Source organism: Amblyomma americanum, chromosome 3 (assembly GCF_052857255.1).
Source record: "Amblyomma americanum isolate KBUSLIRL-KWMA chromosome 3, ASM5285725v1, whole genome shotgun sequence".
In the NCBI taxonomy this organism is placed as follows: Eukaryota; Metazoa; Arthropoda; class Arachnida; order Ixodida; family Ixodidae; genus Amblyomma; species Amblyomma americanum.
Window position 1 is genome coordinate 65408086 of NC_135499.1, and position 15154 is coordinate 65423239.

A 15154-nucleotide genomic window follows, 5' to 3' on the forward strand; every position below is an offset into this window, starting at 1 on the left:
ATTAAGGGAGCCTACGACGTCATTCAAGAGTATCTGTGGGGCATACTGGGCACACTGGATGTGCAAGATGGAGTAATAAATCTTTTAAAAGATATATATAAAGGTACCAGGGTGCTTATAAAATGGGGAAAAAATGTATCGGACAGTGTAGAGATACAGCGGGGGCTTAGGCAAGGATGTCCTCTGTCTCCTTTGTTGTTCATGTTGTATCTGCAAGGGTTGGAGGCCAAGCTAGAAAGGAGCGGACTAGGCTTCAACCTTTCTTTTTTCAAGCAAGGAGAATGGATTAAACAGTCATTACCGGGACTAATATACGCCGATGATGACTCTCGGCAATGCATTCCTGTGCATGAGACCAGATGTTCAAGCAAGGTTAGAAATTAAACAGCGTGGCGTAGGGAGGCTAGCTTTGGGAGCACATGGCAATACACCAAATCGGGGTACTGGGTGATATGGGATGGGCGCCGTACGAGAGCAGAGAAGGTAGTAGTAAGATAGCAATTGAGAAAACTGGGGAAAAAGCAGTGGGCTAGAAAAGTATTTAGATACCTGTATATAAGGAATGTTGACACGAAATGCAGAAAGCGAACTAGAAGATTGACAAGCAAATATCTGGACAGCAGTAGGGGGGCAAATCAGCAGTTATCAGTTAAGAATAAGTTAAAGAAACAGAGAGAGCTTTGTGTAAAACAGGGATGTGGACCAAATCAGCACTGGGAACATACAGGATTGTTAAGCAGGAAATTGCCAAAGAGAATATCTATGATAATTGTAGGGGAAGTTCTTTGTTGGTTGAGGCCAGGACCGGAGTTTTGCGGACTAAGGTCCTGGGCGCAGCAGGGCGCCGCGGCGCCGCCAGTTTTGTGCAGTTGTTCGGCGAGCGTGTTGTGGAATTTGCACAATGGCAGAAGCGGCCCTACCTAAGCGGAAGCGGGGCCCGAAGTATTGCTGTGTTGTCGGCTGCCACAACAGTGCGGAAAACACCAAGGGACTTGATCTACCTGTAAAACTGTACCGATTTCTGGGGAAATGGTATGAAAAAGAAAGACTTCATGCGTGGATCAACGCAGTGAGGAGGGTTAGGTAAGTCCCTACAGCCATGCCGTGCATTCGGCTGTGGCGGTTTGTATTTTGTGTTCGTTCGTTTTGGTTACAAGCCGGTACTCAACGCTGAGCATGCACGCGACGACTGCACTGATGATTACGGGTACTTGTTGTGTTCTCGCAAGCACAAATGTAAAAGTTGGATTGCGATTGCGTAGTGGCTTTTGATTTCCAGTATTGTTTTTTTTAGGTGTGGCCGTCGTTGTTACAAGTTCGCACATGAATATGCTAGCGCGTTTAAATAAACATTGCGCTGTTAGGTGATTACAGTTAGGCGCTGTCAGAGCAGCTTTATCACATCGGAACGAACTGCTGCAATAAAGGATTGGTTTGTGAATTCTACGCCCAAAATCACCTCAGGCAATATGATAGATGCCGTAGTTTGCTTTGTTTTGTTGTGAATTTATATGCTGTTTTAACCTGTGAATCACACTTGCACTTATTATTATGCTATATTCGAGGAGCTCGTGAATTATTTGAGCTGCTCCCTTCGGAACTTGTGCGATTTCGTTTCTGTCTGTGCGTGTGTTTATGTTTGCCTTGGCAACTGATAATAGACAATACTATTCTTTCTTATGTAGCCCTGATGGAACTGTTTGGTTGCCTAAGGAGCACACAAGAATGTGCAGCAGACATTTTGTAGGCAACTGCAAGAGTGACATTAGCCAACATCCAGCCTACATCCCTACCTCCGATCTACAGAAAAAAAGCACCTGACAGGGAAAGAGCGCAAAGGTATGAAAGCAAAAATGTGAAACTGCCAGTGTAAAATGCAGCCTTGTGTTTTTTTATTGAGTTCTGCTTTTTTTATTTCATCCTGTCACTGATAGTAACAGGGAGGGCATTCAAAAGGGCAATGAGATAAAAATATAGCAGTTAATTGCACGATGAGCTTGGCTGCACCCTTTTTAAGGTTGGCAGTAATATGTTACTTTTACTGGTTCAATGCAGGTGGCAAAGGCATCTCAACCAGGCAATATCTTCTAGACAGCTCAGTGCAGGAAGTGAAAATCCATCACGAAGTACAGACGATGAAGCGACAATTAGATGAGATAAAGAAGCAAATCAGGGGTCAAGTGGGTGCAAGCTAGCACAGGACCAGGTTAATTGGAGGAATATGGGAGAGGCCTTTGCCCTGCTTTGGGTATAGCCAGGCTAATGATGATGACTTCATATCACAGAACTCTGATTTATTGCACATGAGCTACACCCGACTACACGTAAATGAGATCACTTAGACATCTGACTAGCATAAACAGTGCTACACATCTGGGTTGTCAGCCCAGATGTATTTACAATAAAAATGCAGTACAATGCACCGAAATTTAATGTAGTAAAAGCTTGAGACTGTTGTCCTTTGGACATAAAACTTGCAAACCAACGCTTGACGCTTCCCCTAATTAGTCATGTGGTCTTTGCATGCTACTTTTAGCACTATATTATTGATAACTTACATTTTTTAGTTTTACTTGTGCTTTACTAAAAAAATTTAATGCATTTCACTGTTTTTTACTGAAATGCAATTTTATTATGGATGAAATATGTTAATGCTTTATCTGGCAAATTTTCCTGTCATGACTAGGGGACACTTGGACTAAAAAAATGAAAAAGCTACCATTAGAACAAAAATTCATGCTCAAACACTTAAAATCTCCAGGTGTATTAAATTAACATGGCACGTCCTTTCAAAAGGCACCTGTTATAGCCAGAGTTGCTTCATGACAATAAATATCACATAACACATTTTCATTACATAACTTCTGAATACAAAATTCTTAAGGATGTTTAATAATTGGATATTCCTGGAATTAAAAAAAATGGATAGGGGTTCAAAATTAATAAGGAATTCAGTGCGTACATGTCAAAAAGGTGGTCATGCAATGTAAAGTAACTTGAGCGAAGCATCTTGAATCAGCTGAGGAAATAAGTATTGAGATCTAGAACAACAACTGAATTAAAAACTTAAAATAAAAATACTCCATCTTTGGAATCAGATTCCACAGAAAGGCCTCATCCCGGTTTACTTTTACTATCACTGAGTGTTTAGGACTGTAAATATAGAGAATGGCCCTGTAAAGGTTCATTATATACATTTGCACTTGGATTTGAGTGTAGTAGCTATGTGTTGTTTTCAATACAATTTCATCCCCACTGAAAACTAAGTAAGGCAACAGGCTGCGCCTTTCTTCATACAAGATGAAAGGTTCATCTCTGAACTTATATGTGCACTTAATCTCAATGAGCACAGTTTCATTGTCAATTTTGGCGATACCGTCTGGGCTGCAGCAAAGCCATGGTTGCTCTGGAAGCACGACGAGTCCTGTCTGAAAATAACGAATGGGATTAATTAGTACTTTATTTGAAAGATCTAAGGGATAAAAGACGACGTGCAAGGAGGGACTCATGCAAGGTAATACAACAAGCAAACTTACTTGTACAATGCAAATACCAAGCTTTTGTCGCAGCTCACCTCGTGCAGTTGCTTCTGTTTTGATACCTGAAAAAACAATTTGACGTCCTAGACTTTATTATTATGAACAATGGACAGAATTCAATCCTGCTGTGGCACAGGGAGCACAGTGATGTGATTTGATGACAAAGCACAGCATGTTTTCCTTTTAAATGAAGTTATGTGCTGCTGGAAAGCATACCGTATTGCATTGCAGCACTTGTGTAGGATGACCTCTTGCATAATTGTTCAGCTGCTCTCTGCAATCCGTCATCATTCTTTTTTGTCCTGATGGCATGTGCTTTTGTACTGCTTATTCGCACGTGACGCGCTTCGTGCCATCTGCAAATTATAAGCATTATAAACATGATTTCATTCATTATGTGTGTTGTGCTTGCTATCATTTGCCGAATTTCCATTACATACCGTGAGCAGTTTGCCTGGCCCCTTGTGTGAAGGCACAGGTCACATGGGTTCTCTTTAAGCACTACTTTTTTATCGTAGCTCGCAGCGCTTTTCTCATCCAATTCGCTGGCAAAATTTGATTTGGGTTTTTTCATTTTCAAGAACCTCCAGGTATCTGTAGACTGGTCGGTGCTTCATTGGCTGTAGTAATTCCTTTAGAGTTTCTTTCTCCAATTTTGCCGTCACTTGTTCAACAATTTCATTGACTACTTCCTCACAAATCATATCCTCAGCAATTGTCTTTTCTATTTCCAATATTTGTCGTAGGGAACATGCTATGCCCGGATAGCTAAATATGAAGTTTTTGGTCATGAGGCTTTCCTTCTGGAGTGCTAGTGTCCTGGCCTGTTAAGAAGGACGAAAAAAAAAACTAAACAAGTTAATGGCATACTTAACAAATGGAAGCAGCAGCTATGAAGGGCGGCATGCTGAATGCACAGAAATAAAAAAGATCAGCTAAACTAGTTGGCCAGAAAGCATATTTTCAGGCTGCAGTGTTGAAGCATCTAATAAAGCAGCGAATTCTACTCACAGGAGAAGAGGTCCGAAACATCTTGTTCTAAGCGCCTCTTTGGTTTGTCACTCGGCTTTCCCCATTTCTGGGGCTGGCTGGTGTATGATTCCTCCTCGTAGCTGTTTACATAGAGGCACATAGCAGCTGCATGCTTGCAATGAGCTGTGATGCCAGCTTTGCATGTGCATCTCCCTCCTTGAACGAAGGATGTTCCGCCTCTCCTGGCTTGACCACGCCAACTATGAGAGAAAGAAATTGTCTAGGTATTTCTCAAACCAGCCAGACATGCTAGACCATCAAACTAATTGTAAATGTAAGGCAACGTCAGATTTTGGGTGGCCTGGCTTATAGTTGGATGTGCCAAGACATTGCTTTTTGCTAGAGCCACGTCTCCATCTTGTCATGCATGTTTCGCTGCATTACTGTTCGCAATTGCTCTGTTACCACATTTACTGTCTCATTATCTTACATCACTTTCTATCACCATCTGATCGGCCGTCCTATCACACGCATTGGCTTTCCGTGAAAAATCTTTCGGTTATAATCAAGCCCGATTCTTCACACGCGCGCGCGCACTCACGCACACAGATTGAGTTTTCTTTTTGCTTAACGGCTTCCTCGTGGATAAAACTAATGGCACTGTACATTTCCGCGCTTGCGTCGCACGCACGACACCCGTGGCTGGGTATCACTCGCAGCTAACTACACGTTCACGCCACAGGTTTAACGCCTGTAATGCAGATTAGCCCACAAAACTCGTAGGCAGACGCGAGAACCGAATAAAAAAAATTAGGTGGCAGTAAGCCGAGTTTCGCAGTGCTTTAATTCAGCCAACCTCGCAAGCGTCAGTGAATTTTCCAACCAGCAACTAAAGCATCTGCCTCGTATTCGCCAGCAGAGATGGATCGAGTGCCCCTAATCATTGCGAGTCATTTATCGGTAGTTCGAGCATATAACAAAATGACAGACTTACCTCGACATACACGTCGTACACGATGTGGTCGCTCACTTGCGATGTGCATTTGCCACTTAGCCGGGCTCCATCGTGGTCAATACTCTGCTCAACAGAGTATACATGTGAAATTAGCTTTTGACCTTTATTCAAGTTTGTTTTTCGGAAGTAGCTGTCAAGCTGAGCGACCTTTTTGTAGCCGGACTTCAGACGATGCATATTGGCGCGGCGTGAGCTCGGCGCGTGCACGGAAGCGAGCGGGAGCGACGCGGCTCAAAGGGCGCGCGCCACCGCGGATGCCCCCAGTTTCTCTTTTTCTGTCGGAGATGGCGCTTTCTGTCAGGAGCAGTAGCGCCACTCTGCGATGCTGCGGTTCTCTATAGAGTCAGGTACCACGAGGTAGACACGTTGTGCGTTGCGTGCGGAGAGGAGGAGGAAACGGCTGAACACTTGATACTTTTCTGTAAAGGGCTTCACCCTACAGTGGAAAGCAGCGGGGCTGACTTAACCAAGGCATTGGGGTTTAAGGGCGGTGAAGGGAATGTAGATTTTAAGCGGTTAGAAGTAACGAAGCGAAGGTTATCTGATTGTTGGCTAAAATCAAGACAAGAGTAAAATTTCATAAGTCATGGCCAGGTGGCTTGAGCCACCGCCCAATTTAAAGGGTTCAGTCGTATCCATCCATCCATACACCCATCCATCCATCCGTCCAGGTTCGGTTACACTTCAAATAAATACCCCCGAATTTGGATCCAAGATATTACTTATTTTTGGAAACGTGGCGGAGTGCTTGAAGCTTGCTTCATCTCCGCCTCAGGTTGGCCCAGTATTGCCCTGCCTCCGGTATCGGCCTCGGACATTATAGCGAGCGTCTTTTCTTTCGCTCTTTGCTCTCCTATCTTTCATCTCTCCCACATTCAGCACGTGGCAGTGATTGTGGCTTGGCTTGAGCCAGTGGGCAGGCCTGTGCACTTTCCTTTTCTTTCTTCCTGACAACAGCAAGGAAGCAAGCCCCCGCAAGCAGAAGATTGGACAGCCGTCATATCGCCGTAGCTCGAATGGTGAGCACCGAACGCAAAATTCTGAGGTCGTGGGTTTGGATCCTGCCGGCAGCATGTATTGTTTTTTCTTCTGCTTTTACTAATATCCCGTTGATGAAAACCACAAATTAAAAAAAAGACATCCCCTATGCTCCTTGGTTTCAGTGACTGTTGGCTTCGATCCGTCATGTACGTCATAACGAGCACCATTTTCCATACCCTTGTCTGCTGAATGGGAACAAAGAGCATCAAGCACTTCTTTGGCAACGCCATTCCAGAACTCTAATGCAGTGGAATGACATGCATTCCCATTCGTTACACAAGAAACAAAAAGCGGAACGATGACCTCCATCAACCGTGGCTGTTGCACTGTGCATCATAAGCCTAGTCACATCAAAGTGCTTCATTCCAAAACCCCAAAACCGCAGTTCCCAATCTTTTTACCCTCGGGGGGGAAGCTCAGCAGATTTGGAAATGTACCGAGGAACTCCTGCATCCTAGCTGGTTCTCGTTTCTTCGTGAAAGACGCGAGCAAAAATAGTAGCAAAAATAGTAGTAGCCCCTCAAGAAATTCCCAAATTCAATTAATGAAGAATGGCTGCGTGCTGAAACAGTCTGCTGCAATAAATTACAGTGCAATTGGATTCAAAGGAAACGAGGAAGTTGAGGCATGCGAGCATTAATTTGGGCCTCGAACTGAAAATGTATATGCGGAACCCAGTTTGCGAACCCCATCCCTGCAAGTCTGAGAAAGCCTCAAATTAAACTTTTCTTTTTCTGAACGGCCACTGCGACATTCTGCAGACAAAGGTTTTGCTTTCTAGCAGGTTGTTTGTGCCATGCCATTATCAGTTCAAAACTAATTGCAGAAACTGGTGCAGAGAAACGAGAGTTATTCAGTTATACCGTAAAATACAGAGCATCTGCCCATGCTCGAATAAGGGCCCACGCCCTTTTTCTTGAGAATTTGAATGTTCCATGAGATTATGTCCCGTATCCGGGAGACGTTCGAAAACATGTTAATGATCGACACATCCAAGTGCCCACTGTTCAGATTCCTTGTTATGCTTATCGCGTAGGTAGTGGAGGCATGTGAATGCGGCAGTGACATCAGATGATGTGCCGAAGCTGAAGTTTCCAAAGGAAACCAATAAAGGGATCCCACGGAAGCTGCCGTAGCAAGATGTCTTGAAAACTTTGTGTCCAGAGCATGGGCGGCAGTATCGGAAGGTGTGATACAGGAATTTTTCAAGGGTTGCAGCATTACCACTTGCCTGGACAGCAGCGAGTACAGAGCACCACTTCATCATCGCATAGCAGGAATGGGATCGCCATCCGTGCCCGAGGACGAGTGATTGGAACTGATGTTTTTGTCCGGAGTCGGAAGAGTTGTCCAACAGATTCAGTAATGAAGATTAGCCGTGTTTTAATCACCCGGTTTTTCATATCTTCTAATAAACTGTTCAAATTTTTCCTCTCGTATTTGCCGCGTTCACGCAATGCCAAGCCCCCCCCTCGATGGCTGCCATCTTGATTTTAATGATGAGTCGTCGGACCAAGTAAGGGTCCATTCCACTATGTCTCCATTCTTGATTTTCACGCCTGAACCTAACAAGTGCCCATCCCCCAATATTTCGCAATTTTCTTCAAATTTTAGGTGGGTGCTTGCTCGGTATAAAGTAGAGTCCGAAATACAAGCAATGACATCCCATTCCGGAGAAGCTTAGTTGCTAAATTAACGTGCCCATAGGCAAAGTTGGGCACTTCCAATCAGAACACCTGACATTAACCTACCATAGCAACCTGTCCACGGCAGCCTGCAGCTGCGTCTTTTGATGGCATCACTTCCATGGTTACAACAACCATGTGGATTGCAAGTCAACAGCACGTACACGCTACTGTGCTATCATTTTTTAATGAAAATGAGCTTCCCTAACCGGAAATATTTTGACCACAAGCTCATGCGTCACCGTAATAATCAAAGGTAAGCGCATGTTTGGACAACCTGGTGGAGGCAGTGTATACGGCGCATTGCTCGGCACTGACTGTCAAGTTCGCCAATTCATAGAAGCATGTCATTGTCCTGCTGTGCTGCACTCAATAAGCATACAGAACATATAACCAACCCCTTCAGGTGCTAACTTTTATGCAATGGGCGAGGGGGGATTTCTTCAAATTTTCAGATTTTTGTAAGGAGCACACCAAGAATCCATAAAAAAAGTCCAACCTTCTATTATATGTGCACTTTCTGCTGGGTCCTCGTATGTCCACATTGCAATCAAAACTGCTTTCAATGTGTTAGTTATAGTTTTTCTGGCTTATATATGTCATAACAAGTCATTATGTAAACAAAAAGCACATTTTAGACACTTCAAAGCAATTGTACTTGCATGACATGGAGCCATGATATGGCTCACTGGAGCCATTCAGAGCTACCATAAAACATGAACATGTCCAATCTTCCACATTCATTTTGCATGCCTGGCTTTGTTTTTACATGATTTCTCAGGTCTTGGCACATTTCATCGTGCCCACATTAGAGGACATTGTGCCTTGAATATGCGGAATTTGATATTTAAGTCGCATCCACAATGCGTGCAGGATGCATTGTAATGTGTCAGCATCACCATAGTTCAGGTCTAGCAGATGCCAGCGAACTGAGAACTGAAAAGTACTCCCGTGTTCACACAGGTGGCAAAACTGAAAAATATATCTAACACCTTCCAACCTAGCTGCACATGCATTGGGATATGAAGTTCACCCCCACACATTAAAATCAATTCCATGTGCTATGCCATGTCCCCTGCCACAGATCACTATTGTAGGCCACTCGTGTCCAAGCTAATGCCCACCCCTGGAGCCACTTCCCCTGGAGCCACTTGAGCGCTCATTATGCACCCATGCATAATTGAACACTGCGCGCTTCAAAAAACAGCATCAGTCAAGCTGAAAGGCAGAGCAATTGTTTTGGAATGAGAAGGACGAAAGAGTTGCAAAACGACAACCGTGTACTGCGCGATGTCAGTGCAGGTTAAATAACACCAGGTGGTTGAAATTTCCGGAGCCCTTCACTATGGCATCCCTCATAGCCCGAGTTGTTTTGGGACGTTAAACCCCCATAAACCATTTTTAGCGGACATGGCTAATTTTAGTCAGTGCGTATAGGTGCTCAGACCTCAAGGTTGTGAATGTGACTAATGTAAAATTACTGAAAACCTTCTGTAGCAAAGACGGTGCAAAACAAACTTGTTTAACAACAAACACAGTGAGCTCCATTAGGGCAATTTCGCTCAAGACGAATTTCGGATATGATTAACATGTGAACTTGGTTGCTTTCCGATTGACTCAATGTAAAAAAAAAAGAGATGAATTGTTTCGCATGTCCTTCGGTTAGGACAAGCTTTCACACCAACTGCGAACCAGGGCAGCTGCGGAACACATATCGCAGGAGTCCACACAGCATTCTCAAAGCAAGCAAGACAAAAATATATAAAAGAACGCTTCCCAGCAAGAAAGTGATCGTGCGGGGAATCTTGCTTGCAGGAAGCTTGCTTGCAAGTGCAGAGATAGTTGAGCCAGATCTCAGTGGTGATCGCTGTTTCCAGGGAATAAAAAGGCGCATAGGTGTGCAGAGCCCTGGCTCATCTACTTCGGGCTTAGAGAAAGTAAAAAAAAAAAAACGATACGGCATCATAAAATACGTTTTCACTGTGGATTGAAACATGTATGGTACACAGGCACATATAGATGATAACACCCACATTGCAGAAGGAGCAAGATAATGGGAGGAGGCAAATATCATGCGATATGAGAGCCTGTACAGCATGGTTAGACCAGTGCACACCAGTGTAGTGCTCAGAGCCAAAAGAAAAGCACGAAATGAAAAAAACTGATAGCACAGAAACAGAGAGAAGAAAAATTAATCTGTAATGCCGCTTTCAAGTAGGATGACACGAGTTTGTGTCATGCCCTCACTGTAGCTCACCTAATGCAAGTGCACAAAATTCCTGCTTTACAATTCCAAATAAAATCATCATCATCATTCTCTCGCTACAAGGCCATTTTATTCATTGTTTTCATGTAACATACAGGTATTTGGACAGAGCTAGCATGCTCGCACTTCATTTTTGGGGGCACTTGTGATAGGACAAAAGAATTTTTCATGGTTCCCTCAAGATTGTCTTAAAAGGAATCACCGCACTTCAGTAGAGTGAAACACATAACAAAAGTGCACAGTCAGCATTTTTTGCATTTTGCAAACAAGCAAAGAGACAAACTGCTTGCTGTGCGCTCTTAAAGCTATCTCACAGTAAAACAAGCATTGGCAAGTTTGTAACGGAGGTCTTTGGCCACAGCTTCCACCAGGCACAAGTCGGCACAGTGGCTGCTGCCTTTGGACAAGGACAGAAGAGGAAGCAACGCAACAAAGTTTAAAGGGGGACGCAGCTTTAAAATCCTCAAAAATGGCCAAAAAATTAATAATAACAATAATAAATTTGTTTATTTCAGTTCATGAAATTTATGCTTTGTTCTTTATGATGTCCCAAATTTCAACTGCTGATAATAATAATAATAATAACAAATTTGCTTATTTCAGTTCATGAAATGTATGCTTCATTCTTTACGCTGTCCCGAAGTTCAATTGCTGAAATCGACTGGAAGTACTCTAAAAATTGTTATGTAAACAGCAGCAACTGTGCATTGCAGGGAAGCACTCAAACAATCGACATTTTTCGTCATTATGGTTTTCTGCTGAGATACTCGCCTTGCGGCACACGTTCCTTTGCTACTATTTTATCTATTTTGATCCCATTTGCTTTGTTGCACTCCTAGGGTCATAGTGCAGGTCAAGACATTCTTTGTTTTTCAAATTTGTGAATTTCAAACTTCTTGTGTGAAATTTTCATCTCACTCTGGTTATGTCAACCGACATTGCATCTCAAAAAATTTAAAACTAAAATATTTGATTTGCATGAAAACAAATTCTAAGAATGTCTTGACCTGTAGCATTCCAGTAGAAACACAATGAACGTTTAACCAGCCTTCCGCTGCACTTTCTTAACCCTGCAGCTTTGTCACAAAATTAAGAGGAAAAATATATACGCTTTACAAAACAACTTTCTTCAGATATAACAATGAAATTTTGTGAGCGCAGTCACAGAATTATTTCTGATATCCTTAAAATATTTCATGTAAATGCATCAAGAAATAGGAAAATTTTAGCTGAAAGCTGCGTCCCCCTTAAACAGGATGGGAAAGTGCAGAGCAGTCCACGAGGTTGGCAAGCAGATACAAACTAAGCTCAGCAGAGCAGTAGCTGCCTTGTGTCCAACAGTAGCAGTTGTAATAGCAAGGCCTGGCACAACGAAATCGAACACGGAGAGTTTTACAGTTGTCCCAACAGAAGCAACCCACTGGCCTGAGCCAGTCAGGACTGCCGAGGAAGCACTGTGCACTCCAGTCATCATGGCACTTGGAAACCAGGCCACCGTAAGCATTGCTTGTTTTCTCCCGTTTCTATGCTTGGCGCCTCCCTTGCCCCTTGCAGCCACCAGCTGCCTTGGCCGGAAGTCACCTCTGCGCAGCAGCCACCACTTGAGCTCGACATGTCTGCCGCAGCTGTTCAATGTGCACCCTCTTGAGTGACTTGGGCCCCCGGAAGATGGCCTGCATTGGCCAACGGTGAACCTAAACACAAATGCACCTATATGAAAAGGGAGTGAGCTGTACTCTAGTGCACTCACTTTTAAAAAGGAAATGCACTAGAGATGGGCTCACTCCCTTTGTATACTCCTTTGTGCTTAGAGTGTAGCACAACAGTTGCACATTCAGTCCATCAACGCTGCTGGTGGCCAGCGCAGAATCATGGCATAAAATTAGGCCCATGCACTGACAGCAATCTGCCAGGCAGTGCAAACTGGGCCGTTTTGTCTGACCATTCTGTACTGTGCTACACACACTGATCGAGTCAGCGAAAGAGGACACAAACAAATGTTTTTCTCCGGTACACCTGTGTCTGTCGCCACGAGTCGGACCATGTTGGGTTCCTCATTTTCATGAAATTATTGCAAAGCTGAATGCCCCTTTCTTTTTTTCCCAGCTGCACACCTGCTCAGCATTCATCAATAATTTTCCTCTGAAATACAGCTGTCAAAGATGTGCCTAGAAATCTTGATGCAAGGCTAGAAAATCGCCATTTCAGGGCTATCAACTGGCGCACGAATGAGATTTACAGGAATAGCAGCACACTGACAGGTTTTGCTGACAGGTTCTGTTGACATGCTCTAAAGGAGGTTCTCAGCCTTCCAAGTGAGCTCACTGAATGTTATAAAGGTCAGAGACAGGACACAAAAGAATGTGAGATTGCTTGCAATGGTACCAGCTTTCAATTAAAAAATACAGTTGAGCCCACTTATATCGAACCTAATGGTCACGAGGGTTGTGTTCATTACACCCAAAGTTACTAGTAAGTGGACTTCTAAAATTACAGCCAAAAATTCAAATTCGTATTAAAGTGGCATTTATTTCTTAAAAAGTATGTTATGTGTGTCTACCTCTTCAAAGCAAGCAGACTCTATCGCGGAGCTTTTCAAGCCCTCCACCGCTGTCATACTCTCCTCACCTAGTTCCTTGCTACCAACAATTTACTTTCGTGATGCGATATAATTAAGCATGGCTGAAGCATCATTTACAGTAGTTGGTGACAGGTTGGCTAGCCTAATCAGATTTCTGGCCATCAGGCAGTGCTTGCACTTTACGTAAGATGGCTTAATCACAGCACGGCTCTACAATGTTGGCATCCGTACGAAGGAAGTCATCCCAGGCAACATCAGGCTGGCTGTGCATCAATGGCACGCAGCACAAATCCGCATGTGCCTGATCATGCGGCTTTTCAACAGCGTCATCTGTTATACCAGGGCCCATGGAAAGACGAAGGCTGCTCTGTGCAAGTGCACAAAGAATTTATCAGCTGCACTGCCTGCACGTGGTGGCAGCACAAAGGTGGAGAGCTGACTGGGCAGGCAACAAACACCACGTGACTAACAAGGCACTCATACTTCTCAAATTGCTGCTATTAGTTGGCTCACAACTGTGCGCAGTAGCTTCGCTTTCGACACTGCCCGTCTTGTGCATCTGCTTCCACCTTGGATGCTTTTGTCCACCCCGCACACATGCACTAAATTATTGACCATTTAGGCCATCAGCACGCACTTGGCTGCCTGTTATCTAGTGTCAATACTGCCTTTTAATTGCTTTTTTTGGTCACCATGTTCTTTCCAGGAGGTATTGCAGGGAAAGAGAGATACTCTTAGGTCTGTTTTTCTACTGCGGTCGAGTTTACGGTGTCTTCTCATTCACTATAACCGAGTGCCGCAGCCACAGTAGCTCATTGTAGCTGAGAAAAATTGCCTGCCCTAATGTGTATTTTGATAGTTATACCTACGGCTGTTATAAGCGGGCTCAACTGTGAAGTAGCTGAATACAATTCATAAGTAAATAAATTAGTGATTCAAATCATTACACCTACTGTTCGTGAGGGGCATACGCCACAATCCCTGCATAGTAAGTCAACTGAAGGACCAGTTTCCTTCTGCCTGGTTGGACAACCCATGACGTCCAGCTTAGCAAAACTAAGGACAAACACAGCAGCAACTATTCACGCCCTGCACCAAAAGCTGCACTGGCTGTCAGGAGGACCAGTGGAACACAATACCAGAATGGGGCGCCTCGCTGCTTTTACTGTTTTTTCTAGTAAGAGAGGGCTGGCAGCAAAACAAGACACAAATTCCACTTCTGAACAGCATAGGAGGCAGAAAAGGGAGTCATCAAGGCACGTATGCCTCGTGCAGCCAGCACTTACCCGCAGGAAGGAGTGGCAGTCGGTGGCATGGTTCCCTGAGGCAGCCTTTCGGAAGGCAGCCATGACCTCGCCCAGATTTCCGGCAGCTAGGATCTCTGCCTGGCTGTGGGACACCAGGGTCAGGGCAACCCGGAACAGCACCTTGGAACCCTCCAGGAAGAGGCAGTCCCACACACGGAGCACCGTCTGCACAGCAACACATTCACCTAGGGGTAACGTGTCGCAACCCAAGGGTCATGGGTTCAATTCCCAACTAATTACCCCAATTTTCTTGTCACTGAAATTAACTTACTTTACATCCTTATTCGTCATAATGACATTTCAGTCATGCTATGACCTCGTAGTCGTGATTTAACCCTTTGTGGAACAGCATATATATTTAGCAAAATTGATGAAAAATTTTTGATTGCACAAGCAGATAAGGTGCGCAGAAATGGTTCTCAACAAATTTCACAAGTTCAGTACAAATAGTTAAGTGGAAAAATGTGGAACATATTTGCACTGTTGGTACTAAATGGGGGTAAAGAAAATGGGACGTATTTGTCCCACTGAGCAATACATCGGTTTCCTCACTGAGTTAGTTTCTTCAAACCACTTCATCAACTTGTTCGCTTGTTGAACTTGTTCGCACTATTTTTCGCATCCTGGAACAACCGCATCTACTCCTTTGTTTGACTTTCACGAGGTTGTGTTCTTTGGCAATGAGCCAAACTTCACTTGAGACGCCAACTATGTTTGGCCATTTTTTTTACCCTCCATGTTCATTCGG

The 15154-nt window shown here is 43.9% G+C and overlaps 1 protein-coding gene and 2 long non-coding RNA genes across 3 annotated transcripts in view; 2 read left to right on the top strand and 1 right to left on the bottom strand.

Annotated features, from left to right (window-relative positions):
• Positions 1 to 338: 338 nt before the first annotated feature.
• On the top strand, positions 339 to 2937 carry LOC144124633 (uncharacterized). Its single transcript, XR_013313242.1, has 3 exons — positions 339 to 1083; positions 1686 to 1839; positions 2056 to 2937. It is a non-coding gene; the product is annotated as an uncharacterized LOC144124633 (long non-coding RNA).
• A 1417-nt stretch (positions 2938 to 4354) lies between these two features.
• LOC144124632 (uncharacterized) lies at positions 4355 to 7996 on the top strand. The gene is made up of 2 exons (XR_013313241.1): positions 4355 to 6545; positions 7604 to 7996. It is a non-coding gene; the product is annotated as an uncharacterized LOC144124632 (long non-coding RNA).
• A 2570-nt stretch (positions 7997 to 10566) lies between these two features.
• LOC144124634 (growth hormone-regulated TBC protein 1-like) overlaps positions 10567 to 15154 on the bottom strand; it is a 57666-nt gene continuing 53078 nt past the window's right edge. The window contains exons 8-9 of the mRNA XM_077657435.1: positions 14386 to 14571; positions 10567 to 12191 (exon numbers count right to left, since the gene is read on the bottom strand). Of these exons, the coding sequence (XP_077513561.1) occupies positions 12096 to 12191; positions 14386 to 14571 (282 nt within the window). The 3' untranslated portion in view covers positions 10567 to 12095. The remainder of the gene's footprint in view (positions 12192 to 14385; positions 14572 to 15154) is intronic.